This window comes from Gavia stellata, chromosome 3, assembly GCF_030936135.1.
Source record: "Gavia stellata isolate bGavSte3 chromosome 3, bGavSte3.hap2, whole genome shotgun sequence".
In the NCBI taxonomy this organism is placed as follows: domain Eukaryota; kingdom Metazoa; phylum Chordata; class Aves; order Gaviiformes; family Gaviidae; genus Gavia; species Gavia stellata.
Genome location: NC_082596.1, coordinates 9,354,675 through 9,372,855, shown reverse-complemented (window position 1 = coordinate 9,372,855; position 18,181 = coordinate 9,354,675). Strand labels below are relative to the sequence as shown.

Here is an 18,181-nt window from a genome sequence, read left to right as displayed (position 1 = left end):
TTCGAGGTGCGGCCTCACCAGTGCCAAGTACAGGGGCATGATCACCTCCCTGCTCCTGCTGGCCACACTCTTTCTGATACAGGCCAGGATGCCGTTGGCCTTCTTGGCCACCTGGGCACACTGCTGGCTCATATTCAGCCGGCTGTCAATCAACACTCCCAGGTCCTTTTCTGCAGGGCAGCTTTCCAGCCACTCGTCCCCAAGCCTGTAGCGTTGCATGGGGTTGTTGTGACCCAAGTGCAGGACCCGGCACTTGGCCTTGTTGAACCGCATACAATTGGCCTGGGCCCATCCATCCAGCCTGTCCAGATCCCTCTGCAGAGCCTTCCTACCGTCAAGCAGATCAACACTCCCACCCAACTTGGTGTCGTCTGCAAACTTAGTGAGGGTTCACTCAATCCCCTCATCTAGATCATTGATAAATAATTAAACAAGACCAGCCCCAAACCTGGTCCCTGGGGGACTTCACTTGTGACCTGCCATCAGCTGAATTTCACTCCATTCACCACGACTCTCTGGGCTCGGCCATCCAGACAGTTTTTTACCCAGCAAAGAGTATACCCATCTAAGCCACGAGCTGCCAGTTTCTCCAGGAGAATACTATGGGAGACAGTGTCGAAGGCTTTACTAAAGTCCAGGTAGACAACGTCGACAGCTTTTCCCTGATCTGCTAGGCGGGTCACCTGGTCATAGAAGGAGATCAGGTTGGTCAAGCAGGACCTGCCTTTCATGAACCCGTGCTGGCTGGGCCTGATCCCTTGGTTGTCCTCCACATGCCCCTCGAGCGCCCTCAAGATGAACCTCTCCATAACCTGCCCCGGCACCGAGGTCAGGCTGATAGGCCTGTAGTTCCCCGCATCCTCCTTTTGGCCCTTCTTGTAGATGGGCATCACATTGGCAAGCTTACAGTCATCTGGGACCTCCCCTGTTTTATATAAGTATAAAAGGACAGGTGTGGAGGAAACCTGCCTGTGGACTGCAGAAAACATCAATTCCAAAAAGGAATATTAGACACAGTCTTCATTCAGGAGTAAGAGAACAGTCTGAAGGGTCTTTAGTTTATTCAGCTTCATTTCTTTGGCACAGGTTTCAAGATTGATTCCATTACCACTTATGTCATTTGTTTTCCTCTTGAAAAGCCCCATTACAGAGAGGAGTATATTTCACAGAATCACAGAATCACAGAATCACTAAGGTTGGAAAAGACCTGTAAGATCATCAAGTCCAACCATAAAAAAAAAACCAAAAAACCAAAAAACCAAACAACCACACACCCACAAAAAAAAAAAAAATCAAAACCACCCACAAACCACAAAACACACCACAACCCACACCAAAAACAACCCACTCACACCACACAGCACCATGCCCATCAAGCCACATCCCACAATGCCACATCCACACGCTCCTTGAATACCTCCAGGGAGGGTGACTCCACCACCTCCCTGGGCAGCCTGTTCCAGTGTTTCACCACTCTCTCAGTAAAGAACTTTTTCCTAATATCCAGCCTGAACCTCCCCTGGCGCAACTTGAGGCCATTTCCTCTAGTCCTGTCACTAGTCACTTGGAAGAAGAGACCAACACCCACCTCTCTGCAACCCCCTTTCAGGTAGTTGTAGAGAGCAATGAGGTCTCCCCTCAGCCTCCTCTTCTCCAGGCTAAACAACCCCAGTTCCCTCAGCCGCTCCTCATCAGACTTGTGCTCCAGACCCCTCACCAGCTTCATCGCCCTTCTCTGGACACGCTCCAGCACCTCAACGTCTTTCTTGTAGTGAGGGGCCCAAAACTGAACACAGGATTCGAGGTGCGGCCTCACCAGTGCCAAGTACAGGGGCATGATCACCTCCCTGCTCCTGCTGGCCACACTCTTTCTGATACAGGCCAGGATGCCGTTGGCCTTCTTGGCCACCTGGGCACACTGCTGGCTCATCTTCAGCTGGCTGTCAATCAACACCCCCAGGTCCTTTTCTGCAGGGCAGCTTTCCAGCCACTCGTCCCCAAGCCTGTAGCGTTGCCTGGGGTTGTTGTGGCCAAAGTGTAGAACCTGGCACTTGGCCTTGTTGAACCTCATACAATTGGCCTGGGCCCATCGATCCAGCCTGTCCAGATCCCTCTGCAGAGCCTTCCTACCCTCAAGCAGATCAACACTCCCAATTTGAATCACTGTGTATTAGAACTTAAGAATGACAAAAATTAAGAGAAAAAAAATATTCTGACCTGTAAACTGCAAGATCCAAGATGATCTGGTTGTTTTCTTCATCATCTTTCACAGAGAAATGAAGCCTAATAATAATGACAAGAAACACCTCCAGGATAAATACAATTAGAGTGAATAAGCAAACATTACGGCATACTTCAAATTCAACTGCTAGCAATTTTAGATGAATATAAATACCATTTAGACAATATGTCACATGACCATTTTAGAAACAGTTGCAATTTTCCTCGTGAACAGAAAAAAAATACTAGCATTTGAACCAAAGTCATTCTCATGTTTGTTTTCTGTTCTCCCCACCCAACCCGCAAGAAAGAACAAAAAAAAATAGTGCTGAAGGTCAGATAAAATTAAGATCAGTCTGTCAATGCAGAAAGAGAGACATCTGCTGGTGAAATCTGCCTGCTCTGTTAACATCTGCAGAGAAAAAGCAGTTCATGAACAGCATGAAAAGCCTGCAACTTGTTAAGTCTAACCTTATCCTATGTATTAAAAAAATTGCAATTTCATTTATAGCAATTAATTTGCCTAGAGTATAAATATCTGCTTGTGTATTTCCAAAGTAAAACATGATTTGCACAATACCCTTTATTCTACAAGCTTTATAATATTTGTTGAAAATGAGACTGTAGATTGCATTAGTTGCGTGTTTGTGATCTGCTGGCTGAGTTCTTAAAATTGTGAAAGAATCTTACCAGTTATAAATTGAAAACAACATCTATTGCTACAACTGTAAGGAGATCTAGTCTAGACTTACAAGTTCTGCTCATATACTCAAACATTTCCTGTGTATTGAAGTACAGAAAAAACAGAATAAAGCCTACCTATAAATGAGAAGATTTTTATAAATTAGTTGTTGATATAAAATGAGAGGGTTTTGCTTAATGTAATTTATCTGGAATATTTCAGTGACATTATAATACTTAGATGCTTTGGGTTCAGGTAACAGAAAGAAGCTCAAATGTTAACAGTTTAGGTGGTACATTTTTTCAGCAATAAAAATATTTGCCAGATATACTTTTTAACTCTTTGCTCTCCTGTATTCTGACACAGTCAACTTGCAGAAAGCTTATGGAGCTTTTAATTTATAGGTATTTTTTAGTGGAAAGCTGCAAAGAATACAAAATAGCTTTGTTTCCCATTCATGCTTTTTTCTCTTACTGCATCACAAATTTTGAGAATTCACTAAAACATGAAGGGTGAAAGAGAGAAAAGAATTATAAAATTTTCTAGGGGGAAACTTAATCAGACTTGAGGAAGAGAAATAGTCTGTTCTTAGCAGCATGCATTGATTCCTCTTGCTAACCTTCCAAAAGAACATCAGAGAAGCCTGGACATTCCTACAGACATTAGACTTTCGCATTGAAGCAAAAACTTTGGAGAACACCATTTGTCTACTTCTGTCTCTTTATTTATGTCTCTCCGATACACTGCCAGATTGCACTGAAGAGCTGTGATATTCTTGTGGAAGCCATGACAAAAACTGCTCATTGATCTGGCTTTACGTGGGCACATCCACAGACTAAATTCTAACCCAGAAAACTTGGGTGACGCAAACAGGACTGCTGCTAACAGTGAACTCTAGGGGACTGTATTTCTTCTAAAAGATAGCTAGAGCTTTATTCTAAATGTTTCTGTTTTTTAGGGGAATAATCAAATTCTGTTAACACAAGATTTAAACTATTTTAGACTTGTCCTCTTTGAACTAGAAAATTATTTAAAATTCTTTTCAGTCAACACATTTTTACAAAAAAGTACATCAATACAATGGTAAGTATCTTCTGGTACAGATGGAAAAAACATGAGCTCTTCTGCCACTACCTTTAATTTTCCCCATACCACTGGAAATTATGCACTGATCCTATAATGTAGGTTTTCAAATTCCTTGAATTTGCATGGATTTATAATTTTCCAAGATTTAGAAAGCATTCTTCATGCTAACGATAAGCATGTTCTTAGCTTTGATTTTGAAGCTAAATCATTCTTAAGATGGAAAAATTTATTCAGAGGACAGCACACAGGTAAGTGGCCCTTTGTAGGCCACTTTTTGATCACAGTCTCCTGTGGGAGAGGCTCTTTGGGGAGCCGTTTATAAGGAAACATTTTTTGCACTCTCTGTCTCCTGTTTTCCCTTAGAAAAGGAAGGAGTGGTTCAAGTGAAACCAATGGTAACGCATGGCTGATATCCCTGGAAACTCATTCCAAAACACTTGAATACCCAGGTGCCTTTGTCAACGATAAAATACAAGAGCCTTCCCCACATCACCAGCCTCTGTTGCTAGAGACCTCATTTGGTGTCGAAGGACCTTATGCCATAGAAATAAATTACATATCCCTCCCAATTCTGCCAGTTTTACGTCTGCCACCAGAGGATAGAATGATTTTGTCCAGAAATATTACTTGGACGTATTTTTCCACATTTAAAGTGGTTACTCATACACGTTTACCTTCAATACTCAAACAGGTTAAACTTTTTCCACTATTGGCAAGATGCTCAAAGAAAGAGAGCCTTACCATAGAAGGGAAAAGAGTAAAACGTCTTATATCTTTTACAGAAAAACAAGTTCTTCAATCATGAAAGACCAGGATGTTAAATTAAACAACCTTCAACACTTTACTCACTGAAAATTAATTCTTTTTCCAGCATCAGAATTTTAGAAGTCAGTTTCCCCACCAGGAACACAATACCTTAACAAGAATTTGTCAGCCCTCTTGTTTTTGTATTGTCACATATCTTGAAATAGTGAAACCTCAACTACAAAGAGGTTAGCCTGTTTAACTTCTTAACCTTACATACTTAGGCACGTTCACATTCAGAACTTTTCCTTCTGCAGTGATCAATGTATGAAGAGGCTTCTCTCTCTTTTTCGATCCCCTTAACAAAACAGAAAGAAAAATGGTTTGTAATTTCACATTCTGGTATTTTATGTTTAATAGCCAAGAAGAAAGAAGATGATGGCAAGAGGTAAGAATTATCTGGTATTTGATGTTAAGGATGCAACTTACTTCAGGAACAAAACCAGTTATATCAAATATCCAAATGCACATTAAAAGCATCATCTAAAGATGAGCAAATGCTTTGTAGTATCATGTCTTACATTGATAATAACTTCTTCTGCATGTCACGATGTCCATTAACAAACAGTAATATACCAAATTTATCTGGTACATCTTAAGAAATCAGTGGATTGCTTAAACATATGAAATGGGACTTTTTTCTAGTTATGAATGGTCATACTACTCATGAGGTATCATTACTGTTAACTGATTTGATGTATGGGCAAACAATTTTAAAGAAATTTTTTATTCATGCTAACTTAATTACTTATGTTGAACAAATGCTTGGCATATCTCTAAATAGCATGTCTATCAGGCACTATTCGGCACTAGTAAAAAGAATTTTAATGATCAAAAGATTACAAGCAGCACCAAATAGGATACAGTATGACCAAAGTTCACATATATAGATTTGTTGATGCATCTATTACATTTTTATTGTGTTCTTCCTTCAAATAATACAATACATGTTACTGATGGAAACTTTAGTCTTCATTATCCATGTCCAGCTATCAGCAATTAAACTATATCTGACTTTCATTTAGTGCAAAAAACAAGCTACCTTAAATTTATCTGTCAAAACCAAGCAGAGCACTGTAAGATCATTAAGCATTGCAGTAGTGATACTTTCCTGTATAAAAGTTTAGATCATGAGCAAGGAAAGAAAGAGTAAGGAATCTTAGTAACATGAAAAAGAAAAATCTGCTTGTACCTGGGTAAAAAAAGGCTACGCTTTTTTTAAAAATACAACACTGTAATTGTCGCTTTGCATTAATCCGCTCTTCAGCTGGTCAATAGTGTATGGCTACTTCAGCTGGCATATAAAAAACGCACATTTCTCAAAAAGACAACAGCAATACATTGCTTTTGTGTTCCCGAACCAGTTCCTTACTATAAGTTTAAGATTAAGAAAACGCTAAAGGTAAATCACTAATGAGGGAAATAAAGCATCTAAGATTTAGACCTTCTTGGGGGAAAAAAGCATAAAAAAAGATTTGGTCTATAAATACAGTGGATTTGAAGAAGAAACAAAAACATTCAAGTGGAGCTACTGGAATGACTACATAAAACCAACTTCTGTTTAAGAAAGATTCACAACTATCCATGTGTTAAGTACTATTCTATAGTATAAATCAGAGCTTTAATGTGGGATTCATGGGCTAGTAGTTTCTACACCTGAATCCCTACTCTTGACACTTAAATGCCAAGTGAACAAACCACCACTCTGTTCTAAAGATCCAGTTCTCAGAAATGCTTCAGGAAATTATATCCTACCACATCTTAGCAGTTAATAATCTGTTTCTAGATGAAATCTGTCTGCTCATGTGAACCATTTTAAGGCAAATTCAGTCATGTCATAATCATCAGGGTTTAAGATGACTTGTTTAACTTTGTGCTGAAATGAGCTGAAAGGCCATGTTCTGGCAACAAGCAGCTAAAGGACAGCCTGTGCAACTTTCAGCTGCAACTAATTTTACACCTGTCTGAATTTTCTTTGAATGAAACTGCAAGTATTCACTCATTTGGCAATAGCCAAAGGTGCTCAGTTTATTATCAACTGTCCGACTATAGCCAGCTGGCAAATTTAATGTGTGATAACATGTCATAGATGATAGGATAAAATTTAGCATTGGTCTGATTGAGTTCATGTCAATTTTATAATAAAATAAACATACTTTCATACTGAGTAACTTATATTAAAGTTGCATTTCAGCTCCTGTCCACCAGCAAGGATGATTTGAAGTTGTCAGGGGTACTTTTCTGTTCTCACCTTTCTCATGCTACCTGACAAAAATCTCACCACCAAACCAAAATGAACCATGAAAGGATTTTCAACTCCTTTAAATGCTTTGGAAATTTAGAAAAATCCAGAAAGGAATTATTCCATTTTTATTATAATGCTATTTGGACTCTCCTTGAATATTTAGAGGGAAGCATTTGGAACACATTTGGTTTTGACTAGAGCAAGGCATCCTGAAACACAGCAAAATTCTTACTAGCTAGAATCTGGGTTTCACAGTAGTTCTTCTGGGAAAGTGCTAGACCTTGAATTAATAATAGCAACAAGTTATACAGATTTCCAGATTTCTTGGAGAGTTCTCTAGGACTGACTTTTTCAATACTTAGGCTTGATAAATCTTTTAAAAAGCATGCCCTTAAAAAGAACAGCTAGAAAAAACTGGCACAAATGCTGTTATATAAGCAAAAGGAAAAAAAAAAGGATGTCATTGCTTACAATGTTTGTGGAACTGATAAGCCAGCAGCAATAAAATAACTTTTTTTGGTAGTATCTGCATTAATTTTCTGTGGTCAGCAAAACCAGTGGCAACTTTAGAAAGTTTTAAAGGCTTTTCAGGGACCAGACATCTTCAAATTCACCATGCCAAATAGCATAGATAGCATGAAGAATCTTATTACTCAGGAAGAATATCTTTGATAAAGTATGTGGAAAAATGTCTAAGTCACATAAAAAAGGTGCCTGAAATGCCACTTGTGCAAAAATTTTGTAGCGTGGCCTGTAGGGCATTTATATAGTGCAACCTGCACTCTGGATAAATGCTTTTAGCAAGGATATTAAACACTGAACTACACAAAACATGTTAGCTGACAGAAAAGTGAAACTTCTAAAGTCCATAAAACAGAGTTGAAAAGAGAAATTATATTTTAAAACTCTATTTGAGGAAAAACAAGATAAAGGGTATCATAAATAAATTTCAGAAAATGAAACAAAACAAAATGAACAATCTGAATATTTTATTTAGATTTTATAAGCATATTTGCACAGGCAACAGGGATTTAAGCTGCCAGTTCTCAGTAATATTTAATGTGAGGCAGTCGCCTACCTCTACTCTGTACATTTGAAAATTTTCCCTTCCTCAATTCATAGAATATATTAAAACAAAACCATACCTTATATTGTCTTTAGTTCTCCGTTTTTCTTCAATGTATCTGTGAGTTTCCAATCTAGATTCTGGAGTATATGGTGTAGGCTCCTCCCAAAATCTTCTGTCCTCTTCATCATCTTCAACTGTTCTCCACATTTCTTGTTCTCTGTCTCCTTCTGCCTGATGGTCTTCTTTGTTCTGTAGGGAGACTGGGCTACACAAAATCACATGAAATATTATCCCAATGAAATGAAGGAAGAGCACTTGCTAATGAATTCTTACAATAATATTTTTTTTAACCCAATACTAATAGCTGTATAATTTCTACCAAGAACAGTATCTTGTAGATTTGGACAACGTTCTCTGCTCTGCTTTTTTCATCAATCAACAAAACATATTTCAACATAATGTTTTTCATTTACTCAACTAAGAAGTGATACTATGGTTATGCCTAACCCTCTGTAAACCCTGATAGATAGTTCAACAGATTTAATTTCAGGAGCAGAATTTTCAGATACCCTCACAACTTTCAGGTAAAAGAAAACCTTCAGTCTGTGTGATGTTTAAGTATTCTCAATATCAGGCAGCAGCAGATTAGAAATTTATAGGGTAGCAACATTTTACTTAGGCATCTCCTCAAGTGCCATCTTAGAACCTGAATCATTTTTCCCCATAGCCCTAAACCTCTGTAATCTTCAGAAATTCTCTATCAATATAGAGAGAAAACTAAGTTTATGATACAGCTGTGATCTATGAGGACAAAGTTCCACAGCCAGCTCCATGGAACTTAGTCTCTATTGGATTAAAAATAAGATGGATGGCAACTGCAGTGGAAGATGACCCCAGACAAAAATCCTTCTGCTATCTACTGTAATCTCAGTAATATTAGGTGGAAGAAGTATAGAAATCAACATTCCATAGCCTTTTACATCTCAAAAGATCTGCAATATGCCATTTCAGTCTTCATATCTAGTAACTGTAAGGCAAAAGAAATTATAGATGAACACCTGCTTTCTCTGGAACGCCTGAATCACCTTAGATAACAATATCCAGCTGTTCTCCTGAAAGATACTATCAATTACACTATTTAGACAATTTAGTTTGGAGTTTTGGGACAAAAATTCTAGTGCACTGTCTGTAGGTCAGTAATTAATTATGTTTGTAATTAAATATATATTTCATTATAGATAACATGCATGTGGAGAAATAATTCTGCTAGAATCAACAATAAAAACAAACAAAAAGATTTAAGTGGAATTATATAAACTATTTAATGACAAAACCCAAAATTTTTGATGAAAAAAAGAGAAGCATGATGTTTACTCACAAACTGTTGTTGCTTACTGTTACCTGTCAAATCCAAGCTTAGATTCCATTTGGTTTTGTTTCTTGTCCTTTCTTTCCCGCACCTTTCTTTGAGCCTCTTCTTTTTCTCTGGCCCGTTTGAGAAGGTAAGCTTGTTCCTGTTCTCTGATTTTCTGTTTCACTTCTGGATAGTTTTGAAGTGCTTGAATCCTCTCTGAACGTTCTATTTCTTTACTATCCAAACACTTCCCAAAGGGGAAAAAAATCAATATAGATATGTGAGAAATTTTAAACATATTCAAACCAATAAATCCATTAAAATGTAGGTTAATTTTGATAAATTACTTTCTGTATAAAATTAAAAATAGGCTTTTCAAACTTCCATAGGACTAGGGAAGTTATACTATAGTAAAAAGAATTAACAATAAGTTGTTATTCAGATCTGAAAATGGTTTTGTGTGTCTGAGCGCTCCTTTTTTGCATTTTCCAGGAATTTCAGTTGGTCTTACTAGACTAGGTAGTAGAGAGAGTCCCTTCAGCCATTTCTGATATTTGTCTGAACTTGATTCAGCTCATGAAACTATTACAAAATTATTTCTTTTGATGTGTTAGTTTATTGCCAACTAAGTGAGCTGAATCTACTCTTAAATAAGTTAAGTAAGCATCTGTGCTTCTCCAAGGGAAATTGCGGGAGCATATTTCAGGACTGGGACTGCCTATTTCCATGGCAGGAAGTCATTACATCAGTACATCATTGCACAAACCCTCAATCTCAAACTATCTATTTACAGTTGATGCAATATAGTGCATTTTTACATCAATTTCTATCTTTCTACTGCCTTTGGTACCTATTGTTGGTATGGTACCAACAACCTGGTAACTTTCTGCAGTCATGAAAATAATTTAAAAATGCACTGTATATATAAAAACAAACGAGAAAAAAAGCCAGAGCTGTACAGTGTATTTATTTTTTCAGAACTTTGTTTAAGGATCTCCAATGAAAATGACAGAAAAGTTAACAAATGCATGTGGTTTAGTCAAAACAGAACCAATTTATTATCACATTATTTACTGTAGTCCTTTATTCTTCAGAATAGAATTTAATTTCCTGCAGACAGTAAGAAAAATGCTCCTAGTTTTCCTACCACAGGCTTTTATTTTGTTTGGGATTACTATGTTCAGTCAACAATGTTTGTTATTGATTTGGATATAAATTTAGTTTTTAAAATCTTACTTTTAATTGGTGAAGAGTTGCCACCACAAACTGTCTATAACCTTCAAATTCAGTACATGGGTTACCCACTAGAAACAGTTCCTTCAGATGTATATTATATTTTAGGGTTTCAATACTGGAGAGTTCACCAACGAAATTTGCTGTCAGGTCAAGCTTCTTCAGTTCTTCACAGCCTGTTTGAAAAAACCTTAGTTCAATTTGTCCATAACATAAATGTACACACGGCATACACACACACACAAACACACACATGTGCACACTTGGATATAAAACCGTCTGCATTTGCTGCCTGTATACTAATTTCATCCTATCAGGATACATCTTTTGCAAGCCAAAAGTGAAAGAGTGACTCACAGCTTAAGTTTATGAGGTCACAATATTTATAGAAAAAAAAAAAAAAATCTCAATAAAAACCAAAATATCAAAACTTACTGTTGGTTTTATCACTATCAAAATCTTGTGGTCAGTGTTTGTATACTAGTAAATGTTTCATTTCCAGATAAGCTGGACTTCAGCTTTAACAGTCTGATTGCCTTGGTACCCCTCCTCAACTGAGTCTCCACCAAATGGCTAAAAGAGTGTCTAATTGCGCAGGAACAACTATGGGTTTCATTTCTGTGTACTGTTAATCTTAGCGAACATTATTGAAGTGTAAAGATAAGGTTTTCTAAAAATTCACTCCAAGTCAAGATGAGATTTTCCACTCTATGGACTCAGGTATCGTTGTGAATACTTTGTCACTGGTTAAATTGCAAATACCAGTGAGAAAATGTTGTTTGTTAACCAAAACAATTCATTATAAACAGAAACTCTAAATTAGCTAACAAAATGCTCTGGGAAATATGAATCCAAAATTTGTCAGCCTCTCCTTTTATCATAGTCTGTCCATAAATCATAACCTTGACTCTAAGAGTAAAAAAGTTTAGCTAAGAGAAACCTCAACTTCCATGGTGATCATTGTAATCACTTCTTTTCCTTTGCAGGTCTATTTGGCAAGTATTTTATGCATAATGGAGCTGAAAGAAAATAAACAACTCAAAATGATTTATTAGGGGATTTAAATAACCCATATTTTTGCAAGGCTCACTCCCAAACTTTCAGACTCCTAAGTAAAATAACAGTAATAAATAATGCAGCCTGATAGAGGAAGTTAAAATTTACTGACATGAAAACAGATGCTAGTTTCTCAACAAACTGCCAAACATGTAATGTACTACCTATTTCTTCAACTTTTACAAATTTGTGTTTAGCCTATTTGCTTATTTTTTATTTGATTTAAGACATCATCTTGAATCAGCTTGTAGACTTAAAAAAAACACAAAAACACCCAAAACAAACAAAACAAACAAAAAAAACCCAGCTTTTTTTTTTACTGTTCCCTTGTCAAGGTGGACATTTTAAAGGTTCAACAACTGGTCTAGTCACAATCAAGAAAGAGAAAGAAATCAAGTCAGAAATTATTCAAGTAATATAGAATGTGTTTATGGGTAGCTCTAGGTCTTAGATTCTGATCTTGGAAAATGCTAGATCTTTGCACATGCAATTATACTGACAGGATAAAGGATTAAACACAGATAAAACAGACAGGACTTCATGCAATGAGAGAGAAAATGATCGTCTGAAAAACTTTAAAAATACCCCTGACTGCCAATGCAACCTGTGCCCAGAGTAGAACCTTCTTGCATGTGACACTTGATTGCTAAAGTGAAGATGACTGCTGAAATATTACAGGAGAAACTTTTTACAGCCTGCATAGCATTAAAAAAAAATTGCATTGCTCCAGCCAGCTTGCATAACCAGTTATCTTATCTTTACAGTGAGGAAATTCCAATTTCATGAAAAATTTGGATTCCCGCTTTTTAAAGTATTAAAGAGTAGAGCTATCATAGCTGGCAACACTGGTGAGAGGGTATGCAAAAAGTGAGTTAAAATACATTTAAGGAAGTTCAATGATAAAACTGCAGCAGTAGGAAGCATTTGCTGCAAAGAAGCATTTCTTGAAACGCTGCACACAAAAAGGCTCTTTCTGAGTATCAACAAAGTACCTTCACTGGTGGACATACTTAATGGCTTCCACCCTCTTTTACACTAAGTCACAACTTAACTGTTTCAATAAGAAAAGGCAAAATGGTTGTTTAAAATCTGACCTTCCAGATTTTCAATTCTTTCAATGTTGTTCAAAGCTACATTTAAATATTCCAGCTTCTTTAGTTTGCCCACATTTTCTGTAAAAAACCATATGTCTGTTATTGCAGTTTTCTTTGTTGGAAAGGGCATTATCATTTTACTTGCTCACTCTAGTTCAAAGAAACAATAAAGCAGAAAAATAGGAAGGACAATTCAGAATATGTATCAGATTACTGGGCATTAATATTTTAATACTAATAAAAAGACAAAACAAAAAAAAATCTCTGACAACACAAATTAAAATAAAAAAGTAGAAAGAAATAAAGAAGGTTATAAAGATATTTTTTATCACAAATCCATAAAACATCTATATAATGTAAGAGGACTGGCCAAAAAGCATGGTGAAACATTTCATTTGTCATGAAACTCAGAAAGGATCAGGCTGTACTTAGTCAAGCTTTATAAAATTAGTTTTACACTCACTTATATAGAAAAGATTGGCTTCTTTAGTATATATTTAAATTTTAAAGATCTTTTATCTACAGGGTTAATACAAGAAACTTCCCCTCCTCCCTTTTTAAAAATTTTGCAAAGAAGGGTTTATATGGCTTCGGTATGAACAAAACAAAGCCACCTCCCCTACCCCGCCCCCCCCCCCCCAATCTGGAATCTAACCTGTATTATTTTCACCATGAACTATTGAAATTAGCAGCTTCACAATGTGTGGGGTTGTGTCAGAATGGCTAGCATTTCCTCCTTTGAATACACAAAGGGGGTAAAGAGGGAATAGGGTAGCAATGATCTTCACCAGTCCTAAAAATGTCTGAAAAATGCAAATAGCATTTGAGATACATGACACACAGGTCAGAGACATAAATCTGAGACAAGATACATGTATAACTTGTGTCACAGTTCACTAATTTCTCCCCAGTCACCGGATGTTTCAAAGATCTGACTGGAAAACCTACCCAATGAAGCCATAAAGTTTACCTCAAACTCTAATTCACAAGCCACACTGATTAACTGCTGTACAAACTGTCCCTGCTGAGACAAACAAAGAAATTCAAGTAGAGGGAGCTTCATCTAACCAACACAGATCATGTCTACAGATGAGTTAGCTGCCTAGGCTCCTCTACAATCAATAAAGAGAAATAGGTTCTTCAAGGTGCAATTTGTCTTATCTTCAATTGGCTGGCTATAACCAGTGAACCAAATCATGCTCAAAAATACACTTTTTCTTCATCACTGGTTATAAAGGGAGGCTACAGTAACTGCCTAAGACATAGGTGTCTAAAAGTTTGGTGACATGAATCCTACCACTTAGTTTACTAAGACCTTGGAGAGATACTTTCTTCATAATTCGCAAACAGACGATGAAATTAATTTCTCAGCAAGGACTTGTGCAGCTTACGTTGACTGCTCATTTTTCTTACAGTATTTCTGTAATGGCAGTGCCTGTACACATGAAGATGTGAGAGAGACAAGTGTTGAAGCCAATGGCATCTTGTGGGGATTTTCCATTTTAGAAAAGAAAAGAACCATGACTCATCCATATAGTGGATGCCTTTCAACTTGCTATCTGATTAGTAGGCAAGTCTGATCCTGAGGGCTGCATAAGGGTTTTCTTTAAGGAGGAGAAAAGACACATCCCAACAGAGTCAATATAAACCATTCAGCTATGACATTTTGAGGTGTGCTTGGAACTGCTGTGTCTTCCACATGGACATGTTGGTATCCACTGGGAAGAATTACTTCTCAAATTCAGTGCTTTGTAACACAACCCCTACTGGCAATGCTTTTGGTCACCACTTATATAGTGCCTTTCCCCCCCGCCCCCACCCATTTGTTACAAAGGCATTATCTTGGAAAGCTGTTATATTATACAAGAATATATGAAGTAGGAAGTTGGATACTTTTCCAACTCCTACAGTTAGATTAATTCAAGATAAAAATTGAATGTCTCAAAAATGAAAAGTCTGGTGCCTTATTAAGGACACAGTAACAGAGAGAAAACAACTTATTTTAGTCCCATTTTTGATGGGGCAGAGCAGCATAAAGCAGTTTCAAAAACCTTATTCTCTCTGGGAAAAGACTCCTCCAGTCTAAGAAATGCAGATGTTATCAGTACAGATACTCCCTAGGAGCTTCCTGATGAGCCCCTCCAGAGGATTTAAAGCCTTTGCCTACAAGTCCTGAGCACAGAATTTCACCCTAAAACTAGATTTATTTGTCTTCCTGTTAAGGAACTTCAAAGAAATATGCTAATATAATTCCTGAGCACTTCTGAGTTTACATTCTTTATCTACACACTATCTGTAGAGTCTAAGTTTTTCCAGCCCAAGGCGTGATGTGGTATCTTTCTGTAGAGAGCCTAGCAAACATGTGAAACTATACCACAAAAGACAGACCATATGAAATTATTCCTTTTCCTGTGGTGCAGGAAGACCATTGAGACTTCGCTGTAAAAAGCTGTCTTTATGCACAAACGCAAGTATTTTAGCTGAATGTAAATTATTTCAATGTTAAACAAAAAATACTGTTTGTATAAAAACTGAATTTAAAAATGAGCATGAGGAGAGCTAGTCCTATGGTATCACATATATTAGATATATGTTAAACTGTTTGTCTCTCTTTGCCACAAAGACAGGATATTTAAGTTAGATCTTGATTTATGAGATTTTTATGAATAAAAGGTGTTCCACACTCATATTCTAGTGACTTGTATCTAAGTACTATCTTTTTCATTTAAAATTTCTCTTGCAAATTTCTGAGCTTCTTAGAAATTTACTAAAGAGACAGGGAAAGGAAATCTTATAGGAGCAGATCCACAAAGAACTTTTCTGTAGTTACTTACTCTACATTCCCTTAAAGTATAACACAACAGATATTTTTTTCTGATTTCAGAATTATGTATGTAAATCCATTTAAAAAGAAACATATCCACAAAACACTTACCAATTTTGGGAATTAGATTATTCTGAAGATAGAGAATTTTTAAATCTCGACACCATTTGTCAAGATACTCTAGTTTTTCTATTTCTTGCTGATGTAAAGAGATTTCTTCCAGTGAAAAAATTTCACAGTTGTTATGTTCTGCACGTCTTCTAACAAGATCTTCAGTGACTGAAAGAAACATTACATATCATATCTCCCTTTAGTAATTTTTTGCCATTTGACTTATGAATAACTTATAAAATCATTAAAACCTTTTGTTCCACCATACCAAATACATATCCGGTAGGAACACCAACAAAAATATAATCTGCTAGAAAAGACATCAAGTGCCAAGTAACTTCAGCCCACTCTGCCACAGTGAACATCGTTTGTGAAACACACTGATGTCACCTGTAACGTTTAGAAAAATCCATATGAAAACTGCTGAGTCTTCCATAAGTGTGATACAACACTTGCAGAAATTAATCCAGCATCCATTATTTTCAGCATAGCTCGGGTTACAGATTGATTCATGTAGACAAGCAATGGAGTGTTTTATGCTCCTTTATTTCCTGATGCCAGATGTTCACAAAAAGTAAAGTAGCTACAGTGTGTCATCATATTCTTCCGCCAGCACAGTGTGCACAGAAATAAGTAGGATGAATGCTAAAACTGGGCAGATATTTTTTACTTTTTCAGTGCTTGAGGCAAAGCCATTACTAATTCATGCTTATAAATGTTTATGTTCGAATGAAATTTAATCCTGGGTATTTCTTAAGCACTACCATCTCATTAGCAGCCAGCAAAGGAGTTTTGGTGGCCAAAAGACACCAGAGACCTGGGTTCAGAGTTTTCACATAATATTTAATGCCAAGCAATCTTTCAAACAGTGAAAAGGCTCTGTATAACGAAGGTAAAGAAATTCAATGAGAACCAGTGCTCACTCTTGAGCTAGATGTTATTACTTTGTTGCCAGCCCACTGCACCAAAAAAGCACTAGCATTTTCCTCTCTTTGACAAGCAGGGAACTACAATGAAGTATGGATTAAAAAACTAGACTTCTATCAAATTAGAATAGGTATTTTCAGGATTGTTAATGCCAAAAACAGACTAGCAAGCCTTTCAAAAAGACTCTGAAGAAAAATAAGTAAAAAGACAAAATATACAGAGATCTGTGAAAACAAATCGTTCCTACCATGCATTAATTAAAAGTGTTCTTTCATCACTTCTTTGTCTCAGGGAGGTTTTGTGAAATCATCCAGTTTTATTAGTGGTCCTGGAATGGCTGCACACATTAACATGAACTGGTCTGCTACAAGCTGGGTAAACTACGTACAAACACAGCCCAAACTTGCGCATGTCAGTGCAGCTCCTCTATCTACAGCCTTTGGGAATGAGGTGAAACTGGTTTTGTGTATATTATATTATTTACAGATGACCAGGGTTAAATGTCCTTTCAATTCAACGGAGTTTCATCTGACATGATTTACAGAATTATATAATAGTGATACTGATATTGGTGTAAGAGAGGATCCTGTCCACACATAAAGCATATTGGGAAAGTTAAGTTTCTTTTTTAATCGTGTTGGGCAGGTTTCCTGCATCTGAACAACCATTTTCCCTTCAACAGCCCATTGATTAAACCTGATTAAATTAATAGAGAAAACAGAAAAGAATGACAATAATCGTGACTAAACATTTTAGTCTTCACAGAAAATATTAAAAACATTGGCATTTCTAATAAGTACTTGGCAAATCTGCTGGAAATTAAAAGAAAAATGGCCTGCTTACTAATGTGTTCAGTGGCAGATCTTTCAGTGCCAGTATTTCCAGTGCCAGTATTTCCAGTGCAAACAGGTATGTTTGAGCAAGAAAACAGCAGTATTCTACAATCTGCATACGTACACATTAGAGACAACATTATGCTCTATACCTTTTATACAGAAAGAAGTCATACAAACTATTTTGGACAGAGTTTTATTACAGTCAGATATGCCTTTGCTGATGAAAAGAAAATTGAAGTGATTGCTGCAGTGATTATGCAAAAATGTCCACTTTCATTACCAGATGGTTTACAAAGCAGAGACAGTCATTCCCAATAGAAGCCACACTGACACTTTAGAGACCTGTTTTGAGGACCTGTTGTAGGGAACTGAGTGAATATTTGACATTTTGCATGCTATTTAGTTCATTTAAGAGGAACAAGGGAAACAAACTTGCAAGAGAAAACAACAAATTTTAAATAAAAGCTTTCCCAGGACATTGACAAAACGCATTGTTACATTCCTTCTCACTGAGAAGTTCATTAACCAGATTGTCTGATGTTGCAGACCAGTGACCTGAGAGACGCCAGCTACTCCCATGTTCCCAGGAACACAGGAGGAAGTAAGGGATGGCATCAATCAACTGGTGATAACAACAGAT

At 36.8% G+C, this 18,181-nt stretch overlaps 1 protein-coding gene across 1 annotated transcript in view; it reads right to left on the bottom strand.

The window, feature by feature from the left end:
• Nucleotides 1-18,181, bottom strand: part of DNAAF11 (dynein axonemal assembly factor 11) — a 52,656-nt gene that overhangs the window by 17,815 nt on the left and 16,660 nt on the right. Inside the window, exons 5-11 of the mRNA XM_059836122.1 lie at nt 15,779-15,946; nt 12,844-12,921; nt 10,697-10,869; nt 9,508-9,707; nt 8,183-8,371; nt 5,013-5,090; nt 2,218-2,283 (exon numbers count right to left, since the gene is read on the bottom strand). Of these exons, the coding sequence (XP_059692105.1) occupies nt 2,218-2,283; nt 5,013-5,090; nt 8,183-8,371; nt 9,508-9,707; nt 10,697-10,869; nt 12,844-12,921; nt 15,779-15,946 (952 nt within the window). The remainder of the gene's footprint in view (nt 1-2,217; nt 2,284-5,012; nt 5,091-8,182; nt 8,372-9,507; nt 9,708-10,696; nt 10,870-12,843; nt 12,922-15,778; nt 15,947-18,181) is intronic.